The sequence below is a fragment of the Echinops telfairi genome, unplaced genomic scaffold (genome assembly GCF_000313985.2).
Source record: "Echinops telfairi isolate 266 unplaced genomic scaffold, ASM31398v2 ScPeMD7_18;HRSCAF=68, whole genome shotgun sequence".
Classification (NCBI taxonomy): domain Eukaryota; kingdom Metazoa; phylum Chordata; class Mammalia; order Afrosoricida; family Tenrecidae; genus Echinops; species Echinops telfairi.
In genome coordinates, this window is record NW_022103915.1 from 88,896,109 (window position 1) to 88,907,911 (window position 11,803).

Sequence of the window (11,803 nt, forward strand, 5' to 3'; positions counted from 1 at the left end):
CCCTCATAGTGACCCCACAGGACAGAGTAGAATTGTCCCATAGGGTTTCTGAGGCTGTAAACCTTTACAGAAATAGACTGCCTCATCTTTCTCCTATGGAGCAGTTGACGTATTTGAACCACTAACCTTTCAGTTCACAGCACAATGTTTAACTCATTGCATCACTCTTTTGTACATATAGTCACTGAAAACCTCATAGGACATGAATATATGTACATATGCAGTCAACAGGACATATGTCTTTAAGAATCATTGCCTAAGAGAAGAGTGTCCAACATTGTATTTTAATGGAAAATGCTCTTGCTATGTAACATTGCAGCCATTGCTGAAGTCTTCAATAACAAACAAGATGGACACTATACTCTAAGCCTGGATTCATGTCTTCTCAATATGTTCTAGATCCTTACAGCAAAGCTGACCACATCAGAACCGAGTCTTAAAGAAAGATTTCACAGTGTATCTTGAAAACACTCACTAAATTTAAGATATTTATGAAAAAATCTAATTGAAGACATTATTTTCCAAAAATCGCCCAAATTAACTTGTATTGCCTAGTCTCTTCCTGAGACTTACAACCTTACCAAACAGCCTGCTCATTGCCATTTTCATCTCCTTATTTCTAAGTGTATAGATGATAGGATTCATAAAAGGAGTGATGAGGGCATCAAAGATGGCTAAAAATTTATCAATAGGCAAGGTAGGGAATGGCCATACATAGACAATAATGCAAGGGCCAAAGAAAAAGACCACCACTGTGATGTGTGCTGAGAGAGTTGAGAGAGCTTTAGAAGAACCACTTGAAGTATGTTTATGAACAGTGACTAGGATGAAGATGTAAGACACAATCAAAATGAAGAAGGTGCCCATGGAAATAAAACCACTGTTGGCAGTGACCAAAAACTCAAGTCTATATGTATCTGTACATGCCAGTTTGATAAAGCGAGGAAAATCACAATAAAAGCTGTCCATTTTGTTGGGGCCACAAAAGGGTAAATTTACAACAAATGCCAATTGGGCCACAGAATGGATGAGGCCAATGGTCCAAGCAACAGCCAAAAGGAAAATGCACATTCTCAGGCTCATGATGGTCAGGTAGTGAAGGGGCTTACAGATGGCAATGTATCGGTCATAAGCCATGACGATGAGAAGCACCATCTCTGTACCCCCAACAGTGTGAATGAAGAACATCTGTGTAATGCAGCCTTTCAAGGAAATAACCTTATGTGTTCGGAAAAGATCATAAATCATTTTTGGAGTTGCAATGCTGGAAACACCCGTGTCGATGAAGGAGAGATTTGCCAGCAAAAAGTACATGGGAGAATGTAAGCGATGATCTGAGATGATTGTGAACACAATGAGCAGGTTTCCCAGCATACTTGCTACATAAAATATCGTGAAACATAGGAAAAGAAGGATCTGCATCTCCCAAGAACTAGCAAATCCCAACAAGAGGAACTCAGACACCACCGAGTGATTTCTCCCACCCATCAACTTCCTGCGCAAAGCTGACCCGGAAATTACTGGAAGAACATGACAAAGAGAAAAGCATAAATTTTTTGCGTTGAAAATGTAGGTCCTAGTTACAGAGTGACACAAATGCCAAAAATTCAGGATTCGCTTACCATTTTACACAGCTGCTTAGGGTTCACATAGCAGATCTGCAAGGACCAGGCCTCCCTCCGAGCCTACATCATTGCCACCATCTCATGATGTAGCTTCAAGTTTATTTTAGATTCTAGAATATACTTTACAAATGGAAGGCATAGAGAAAAGTACAGTACCTAAGAATTTAAGGAAAGACAGTCAGAAAGTAAAGGGATTTATGCTGCCTGATTTCTACACCGAAGAAAAACAAATGCTGCAGAATGAAAAGATGTGTAAAAAGGCAAAGAGAGGTCTGGAGAAGTACTTGCATTTATTCTTTTCAATGACTGCCTAATATTCACAGTGCTGATAGATCATTATTTATTAATCCTCCTATAAATAGACATTTAACTTGTTCTGCATTCTTTTAAAGACAATGCTATAAACATCCTTACACCTATATCTTTGCATATTAATATCTTTCTTTTAATGGCATGGATCCCCAGAACTGGGGTTACTGGGTCAGGTTTTTAATTGCTGGCTGTTGTTTTTAATTCCAGTCAAGTTGTCAGATTGTTTTCCACGATGATTGGAACATAGTATTTCCACAAGAATTAATAGTCCCTTACTTGGCACAATGAAGCACTAGACAACTAGCCAAAAGGTTTGAATCCACGCAGATGCACCTCAGAAGACATACCTGAAAGGTCACAGCCTTAAGAACCCTATGGAGTGGCTCCATTTTTAATCAAAATAAACTCAATGGCAAGCAACAAGAACAACATAGAGGGTGTAAAGTGATACCTAATTACTAATTTTCATTTCTCGGACAACCAATAAGTTTGAGCATCTTTCTCTGTGTTTGTTTGCAATTTGGTGTTGCTCTTCTATAAATTACCTGTTCATTTGGTTTCATATTTAACTTCTATATTTCTTTTCTTGTCAGTTTATAAGAATTTTATTTGTATTATAGATGTTAACCCTTTCACGTCTGTAACATATATTGTTTCCAAATCGTCTATTACACTGTTTAGGTTTCATTTCAATAGTTTACTACACACAACTATTTCCCTACTAATATATTCTATTTCCCATCCACTTTTCCCAATATTACTAAATCTGCAAAATACAACATCAGACCACACTCTACTTGAACCAGATTGCTCTTCCCAAGAAGCATCTTGATTATATAAATAGCCTGATCAAAATATTCTCAGGGGTTCCCATCATCTCTAAAAGTACAAAGTTCTGATCTACAGTGTAACTCTATAATTTAGCTTCATATCATCTTTCCACCGTTAACTCTTTCCATGCCCATTCAAAAATGTCCATCGCCTCCTCCCCCAACATCTGTTCTTCTGTCCACCAGTGAGCTCCCGGACTTACTGAAGGCCGACGGCTGCCTCTTCACTTTCCTGATACTCATCCAGTGAAGACCACCAAACACCTCAGGGTGGCTAAGATTTCATTCTCATGATCTCTGCATCATTTCAAACTCTCCATCATTTCTTGCCCTCTAAGAAAGAATGTGGGTACAGAAATGTGCAAAGACTTTGTCACCTTTTCCTACTACCCACTTTCAATAAGAATTCTAACTAGAGTCATTAACCTAGGGACAGACATAAATCAGTATAGCTTAAAAGTCAAAGGGCAGATGATACCATAAATATATAGTGCACAACTTAACCTTAAATACAACCAAATATATAAATTCTAAAACCCGCTTTAGAAATTCTGAGTGTTTGATACATGGATTTGTTCACTCCTCTCCAAACCTCAAGACACACTTACTTACTTAGGATAATTATTTAATACCATTTACTTCTACTGAGCTTGCAATTAAATTGGAAAATTATTGTCATCCACTAGATAGTGCTGTTTTATATATGAAGAGATGCCAAAATATCTATCAACTAAATCTACTGATCAATGACTCATCCAAACAATTTTTAAGGAAACACTTAAACCTCCCTTGAGTTTATGGTATCCAGAGTAAATGAAGATGTTTCATGATTAATGGCATTTATTTTCTACTCCATTTTTAACGTTAGTAATTCCAGTCCAAACCTCTTGACTATCTACACACCATTTTCTGATGTTCCAACTAATCTTGATTATAAATCTTTAACAAAAATCTATTTAAATTAAATATTTTATAATTGTTTCTTGTCTCTTCTGTTGTCTGATATCTTATTGGATTTAAGAAATCTGAATATTAAATGATAATTGTCCTATATCCTGTGAAATATTATCATAAGTTAGAATATGATTAATTCTAATGATATTGCTCTCAATCCTATGGGTAATAAGCTCATTTAAAATGATCAGTTTTTTCCTCTCATATAATTGCAACTAAGACAATTTCCATTCTATCACAAATGCTGCAAATTTTATCATTTTTAATAATTTCTTCTAGAAGAGAAACATCAAAATTAGTATTATTACTTGGCTTCTTAATTAGCTTTTCTCCTCTAAAAACCTTTTATAGCAGTTCTTATAGTAGCACAATAGCTAGCAAAGTATGTAGTAAAAATCATTTATAGCTTAATATTTTTTAAAAGCTCAAAAAGGCTAAATGAATTGCCTAATTTTGCACAGCTCAATGTCAAATGAAAACCTACTTCTTGAATACTTTTTTTAAAAATACAAATGAACAAAAAAGGACCTTATAGAAACTTATAGAAAATGTTAAAAATTCTTATGAAAATTAATTTTTACACAGGGATTATTGGTGACTTTTTTCTATCTTTATAAGGTTTCTACTGTGTACATATATTATCTTTAAAGAAAAATATTAATTTGAAAAACAAGTTGAGTTCAAATTTCAGGGTTTCTTCATACACTGTCAGGCACTGACAACTTAAGGTCAAGGATAATCCTCAGACGCACAAGGAATAGCTTTGAACTTATAAGGTACTCAACAGAGGTCTGTAGAAAACCAAGTGAGCCCTCCAGGTTTTACACATCATCTCCAGCTCCTCTGTCACCTTAGTCATAGTGTCATCTAATGAGGCTCAAGTACCTATACATTTATGCTGTCCCTTGGTTGTCCAAAGATTTCCACCATTTGTTCTCACCAAGATAGGGTATCCTCAAACTTCTCATCCTCCAGAATGATCCTTTCCAGAACCTCTTTTGATTAAACCATTTCAACATTGAGCCAGATCACTACAGAGTGTTAGGAGGAAAACATATTTTGGAATAAATTTCAGATCAATGTAAGCCTCTTTGTATTTATATTTTAATTATATCATTTATGTCCTGGACTATGCTTATCTTCCTGGCTATTCCAGGATGCTGTTCTCTCATTCTTAGCCTGTCCTCTTTGCACACCAGAAATAAAAACATCAACAACTTGGGACTCGTGAACCGTGTCTCTATTTGATCTTAGCTCTCCAAGGTGAGGTTTTCACAAGAGAATTGAGGATTAGTGCATTCCACTGTCTGTTCCTCTGTCAATACGTGAACAACGCACAGGAATCTTCTCTGAGCCTGAGAAATGATGGATACTCACTGATGAAAATGACATTAATCCTATATATATGCATAGATTGTTTAAATGGTTCTTTAAAAGACAAGGGAAACCAGAAATCCCTCTTACCTTTGTAAAACCAAAGAATATATTCTTTTCAGATAGTAGAGAAATTTCCTTTGAATTTTATGAGAATAAAAACTTTAATTGGATGGGAGCTATAATTCCTGAAAGAAAAAAAATAAGAACTAGTTTGAATAATGCTGAGAGGTATAAGGCATCATCAGAACAAAAAATCTTACCATAGTGAATGATGGGGGGAGTGCGGAGTGGAGATCCAAAGCCCATTAGTAGGCCACTGGAGATCCCCTTGCAGAGAGGTCTCGGGGAGGAGACGAGCCAGTCAGGGTGCGATGTAACAACCATGAGAAATACAACTTTCCTCTAGTTCCTAAATGTTTCCTCCCCGCTCCCACTACCATGACTCGAATTCGAACTTGCAAGTCTGGCTAGACCAGAGGATGTACACTGGTACAGATAGGAACTGAAAATACAGGGAATCCAGGGCAGATGAGCCCTACAGGACCAGTAGTGTGAGTGGTGAAACAGGGATGGTGGAGGGAGAGTGGGTAGGAAGGAGGGAACTGATTACAAGGGACTATACGTGACCTCCTCCTTCGGGGACGGACAACAGAAAAGTGGGTGAGGGGAGACATCGGACAGGGCAAGATATGACAAAATACCAATTTATAAACTATCAAGGGCTCATGCGGGAGGGGGAGCGGGGAGGGAGGGGAAAAATGAGGACCTAATGTCGGGGGTTTAAGTGGAGAGAAAATGTTTTGAGAATGATGTATAAATGCGCTTTACACAATTGATGTGTGTATGGATTGCGATAACAGTTGTATGAGCCCCTAATAAAATGTTTTAAAAAAAAAAAGAACATTAAAAGTCATGTCCTCAAGACACTGTAAAAGTCTTACCATCATAATTTAGCACAGTAATATTTGAACAATTTATTGTTCATTTTCATTATTTTGTTTTCTTTTTCAAATGTTCCTCTGAGGGGCTTGCTATAGTGAGAAGAAAAGGCATTTTCATTAACACATTAAAAGAACTATTAATAAAGATTTTGCCTCATGAAAAATCAATAAAAACAAAAAAGAATAATGCTGAGAATCAAATGACAGAAATCAATAGTTAATAAAAATACATAAACTGAACATGTCACTTAGGGATTTATCTACTATGAAAAGCTAAGAGGAAATATGAATTTTGGAAATAACTGTTTGTCAGAAAAAATACAAGTATCATGTTATTTAATCCTCATGGAACAACCTGTCTCTCATGTCTTCTGATACTTATATTAAAAAGTTGTTGAATAACAATTAAATTCTAGATTAAGAGGAAAAATAATTACTAGACATTAGTGGAAGAAAAACCCAAGAGTTGGTTGGACCAAGGTTTACAATGCTATAAATGTTCTACATACCTTTTTATGGGTTAGTTCTTGAAATAGGAGTATTTTCTAGGTTCAGGGGAGTACAATTTCACATTCTGGCTAAGAGTATAACCTGTCCCAAAACAAAGAGCTTTATGTTGTTTTTCTCAAGTAAAAATGATTCTAATTAGCAGCCTTGAATATTGGTGACCAAATGATGACGCCGAGTCTTGGGAATAGCCAGCCATTTCATGATTAGGTTTTTCTGGGATTTATACCTCAGAGTTCATACTGATTTCCACCCAGGGACTAAAAAGGACTACAGAACAGAAAAGTAATTTCTGGATACTAGATTTAATGCTGTCTTCCATTGGGTGTAAGTTCCCTACGTGGTGCATTTTACACTTGACTATTAACCTAAGGATTGCATATTCAAACTCGCCCATCACGACTGGAGAAGAAAGGTCTAGCATTTCTCTTCCACAAAGGTTACAGATAAGGAAATCCTGCAGAGGAATTCCATTTTGTAACACATGGGGTTACCATGAGTCAGAATCAACTCCACAGGAATAGAACTTTGGGTTGTTGGTTTTGTTGTTGTTGTTGTTGTTGTTGTTTTTCATTAATAAATAATTTTATTGGGGGCTCTTATAACTCTTATCACAATCCATACATACATTCATTGTATGTCAAGCACATTTGTACATTTGTTGCCTTCATAATTCTCAGAACATTTGCTTTCTACATGGGTTGTTGTTTTTTTATTTAATCTATGTAGAAGTACATAAAGTGTTTTATTTTAAAATGAGCCCATTGAAGTAGCTAACTAAGAAGTACATCACTGTAGAATGCTTGAAAAATAGAATTAAAAGAAGAATCAATAACTCCCCTACTGCTAACTGAAGATTTGAGGGCCAAAACAACCTCCTCCATGAGGCAGAGGAGATGGCAAGCAATGAGAAACCAGAGCACATAGAACTCCTTTAGGAATTTTGAATTTTTAGATGCTTTTCAGTCCCACAAGCTCAGAAACCCAAGACAATAGGTGACAGAAATGTTTCATCAAAGAGCTCTTTCAAATTATTGAGTGTTAATCACTGAAATATAGAGGAAGTGTTTCATCAGGCTGTCTTTAAATGAATACTTTCCCCCAAAAAAAGAAAATACCCATCTATGGTAGTTACATAATCTGGTGTCAATTTGAGAGGATTGCGATTGAAGGGATGGAGTCTGCCCTGTCAATCAAGATATAACCAATAAGGCCTTTGTGTGGGCATGGCCTTCTCCTGAGAATTCTGGGAACTCCTATATTTCCTCCTTGGAAGCAAAAGACACTCCTCTCTTCTCACTCCCTTGGAGACTCTCTCTCTGCTCACTCCTTGCAAGACAAACCTGAGGAGAAGCCACATGGACCCACCCTGATGCAGCCAGAACCCTGGACCTGGAGAAGCCACATGGAGACCCCTGCCAGGGCAGAGATGCTTATAATGCCATTGGATCTATAAGACCTCCCAGTCACTGGCCTGTGATCTTCCTGCATTCAGCATCATTGCATGTGTTTCTTGAGTCTGATGAGAGCTTTATAGATTGGTGTCAGACATATGGGCTAATATTAGACTTAAGGACTTGATCTAGACTAGGCTGGGATGTTTTCTAAATATTCAGCTTCTTTTTCCTATACACATATGAGTGTCCATGAATTTGTTTCTCTAGTCTACCTGGACTAACACATAATGGTACCTTGGGAGTAGGGTACTGAAGAAACAATTCTTTTTTTTTTTAATCATTTTATTAGAGGCTCATACAACTCTTATCAAAATCCATACATACATCAATTGTGTAAAGCGCATTTGTACATTCATTGCCCTCATCATTCTCAAAACATTTGCTCTCCACTTAAGCCCCTGGCATCAGGACCTCATTTTTTCCCCTCCCTCCCCGCTTCCCCCCCCCCCCCGCCCCCTTTCTAATTTATAAATTATTATTTTGTCATATCTTGCCCTGTCCGACATCTCCCTTACCCACTTTAGAGAAACAATTCTTTTTTTTTTTTTCAATGGTGAGCAAGTTTTATTTATTTATTTATTTATTTATTTATTTTTTTTAACATTTTATTAGGGGCTCATACAACTGTTATCCCGAGAAACAATTCTTAAACATGGGGAGCGGGTGTTTGTTTGACCTCTCCCTCATGTAGTGTTTCTTCTTTGGCAAGCCAGAGGTCAGATACGGCCATGCAGTTTACTGCGTTGTTTTCTGGAAAGAAGATGGGAAAATAAAGTTTTAAGTATTTTGTTTGATTGTAGTTTGGGGTTATTCCTGTGTGAAATGGAAAAATGAATGTGATTAATGTATATTTTGAGCTCAGGGGTAGAAATTGTATTTGAATGTCTCAGAAACCATGCTGCTTAAGGAAAATGGCTGACAGAAAGTCAAAATGGCTGACAGAAAGCCTGGCTCTGGCTTGATATTCCCAAGAGAACTAGTCCCATATTTTTGTAGTTAATAGGATAGTTTAGATAAAGATTTAGATAAGCTAAATAAGGATTAAATGACTGTTTTAAGAATTTAGTTTAGTATCTGATTCTACTTTGTCTATACTGATTTCTTCTACTTTTTATTGATAAAATGATTGATAGAATTTTTTATTGCAAAGTATGAAAATAGAAAGCATGTAAGCCCACTTGTCTTTAGCCATTGAAATTGGATTCTTTTTATTTTTCAATTTCATTCTGAGTTTATTTAACATTTAATCCATTTGAAATCAAATAACACATTGGCTCCAATACTGGCCACTGTGCAAAAACTGAAATAAACTGCCAGTCAGTAAGCACATATAAGCATAATTCTTTTTATCATGTTAATAGAAATATCAATATTCATATTCATCTTTACACACTTATTGCATCCCATGTGGATTCCCCACCCCACCTGAAAGCTATTTCTAGATCATCAAAGATTGCCAATCGTGATTCATTTATTGTTCTTCTTTTTAAAAATTATAACCAAGATTAAACTATGCAATTACTACTGTTATATAGCACTGAGCATCGGAAATGTCAAAAAATAATGTTTACAGAGACACGCCTCCTTCCAACATCCTTTTTCTAACTGTGCTGTGGTCCAATCTCCCATGTCTATATATGGACTTCGGGGTGCAATGGTCTTCCCACAGAGAAGGTGGCTGTTCTAAAATGAAGTATCGACTTGACTGGGACAAAGATTCTGGAATCCACTGAAGCTAGAGGAGCAGGCCAACACTGGAGTGCTTGGATCACTGCCTTTTGCTAAAAGCACCCTTGAAGTGCCACGTGGAGCTCTGTCTGGAATTCCAGACTCAGGCCACTGTTTACAGAGAAGCATCCATGACAATGCACCCCAAAGGCCAGGATGCGATGGGGAAGGGATTTTGTTTCAAATGGTTCCAGACAGACACCCTGAAGGAGGAAACTCAGGGGCATACAGGAAGGCTCAGCACCATCCTAAGCTTCAGGTCCACTGATCCTCTCACACTCTATTATCTTCATTTTGAATGAGAACATCCAGTCAAACCTCTTTGTCTGGCGACCTCAATACCAAAACGACATTGATTTATTTTCTTCATGTTAAAACAGTTCTAAATTTCAATGATAAACATGGAATAAAACAATCACTTTGCCCGGTCACTGCACGTGGACAAACTTGGAGCAGAGTCTCTCTGTACTGCTACATAGAGTACAACAGGAAACAGCCCAGAGGCTGGAAGCAGCGGTCTGCAAACTCAGGGGTCCTTCCCACAGGGGAGAATGCCTTATACAACATTCACGTCAAATTCATTTGGCCGCTGATTCATCCTCACGTGATGGCTGGCTGTCTCTCTCTCTGAAAAGTCACAGAAATCTATGAGGACGATAAGAGAAGGCGGGGAGAGCTGAGAGCACGAGCCAGGCTAGATTCCACCGGGTTCAGCCCAGGCATCCGGCTGTAGTGTCGGGTGTGCTTTCAAAGTTTGCCGATTTCAGTCCCGTGAGGGTGGTTGGAAGCAGATAATGGAGCGGACAGCCAGGAACGCCAAAGGAAGGCCCACATCGTCACAAGACTCTAAAGCAGGACGCACGTGACTGACTGTCCTTCGAAGAAATCCACTAACAACCCGAATGCAGTTAGTTGTCTTGTCACCCTCATCTTCAACTATGACTTCAGGAGGTTTAGCAAGCAGCCTTTTGCTACAGTGTCAAAACCACTCACCATCTAGTCAGGACCTACTCACTGCCCTCAGCCGACAGCTGTCTACTTCTTAATATTGATGGGTCCTTGCTACCGTTTGGTCTTAGAAGTTTTAGTTTTCCCCCACATTCTTCTGAGAGCACCTTGAATTAAACAATGAGATTGGAATGGAAATTCAATATTTGAAACAGTCCCTTTTCACTGATGGAGGACACACATTTACTGAGTATCTACTCTATTCAAAACCCCGAGTGTGGGCTGGGACATCTTGGAAAACCAGTGACTATCACAGCTAGGAAGAGGGGATTTAGACCAATGACATAATTCAACTGGAGGGGCCCAAGGGGTCGGGCACCTCGCTGCACCAGGTGCTGTGCTCTAAGTAGCAGCTGCCCTCAGAAAGCTAACCTGGATCTTGGGACTGTTTTGGTAGTTAAGAACAGACAGATCCAACAAGCTTTTCCTCATGGCCTGGGCTGCTCCACATGTGTGGCTGACAGGATCAGCCTCCAAGACCTGGCCCCTCCTTCACAGTCACTTGGTGAAGTACATGCACTGCAGCTCAGGGTAGGTCTCTTGGATCTTGCCTTGCAGGTCAGCCTCCAAACTTGCCACAGGCATGGAATTTTACTGAGGAAAAAGAGCACAACACAGGGGTGTAGCAAACACCAAACAGAAGCCAACCAATCTGACTTGAATAGGCACGCTCATCCAGGGGAACCTCTTTAAGAAGGCTTTCTTTTCCAAGGTGTTCATGATGAATGGGGGATCACCATGCCAGGAGCGGCCATGAGAATTCTGGAGACTACAACTTGAGCGATGCTTGTTTCACATTCACTGATTCACCCCAGCGGTTCCCACTTTCATCAGTGACAGGAATGCCAACTTTGAGTTCTCTCTGCCTCATTAATGGAATGTTAATGCAATTAGCAGCAGCCACGACAGCAAAAGGGACAAACTGCCCTATCAGGGGTGAGTCATGCTCGGTGAGTGCGTTAAGTCCTAGAGCTGTTGCTACAGCACCCGTTGTTGCAGAAACATAGGCTGTTCCCAGTTCATTCACAGTGAGATTGGTGTCTCCACTTCTTTTTTTTTTTTTT

General features: G+C 38.5%; 1 protein-coding gene and 1 pseudogene across 1 annotated transcript; both read right to left on the reverse strand.

Annotated features, from left to right (window-relative positions):
• Positions 1 to 537: 537 nt before the first annotated feature.
• On the reverse strand, positions 538 to 1,488 carry LOC101643649 (olfactory receptor 4F3/4F16/4F29-like). Its single transcript, XM_004712735.1, has one exon. It carries the CDS (start codon positions 1,486 to 1,488, stop codon positions 538 to 540), a length of 951 nt encoding a protein of 316 aa, XP_004712792.1.
• A 9,749-nt stretch (positions 1,489 to 11,237) lies between these two features.
• The window catches only part of LOC101643970, a 1,853-nt pseudogene continuing 1,287 nt past the window's right edge, over positions 11,238 to 11,803 (reverse strand).

Excerpts from the sequence above, each read along its gene's own strand:
- LOC101643649 (XM_004712735.1), bottom strand. The coding sequence starts at position 1,488 with ATGGGTGGGAGAAATCACTCGGTGGTGTCTGAGTTCCTCTTGTTGGGA.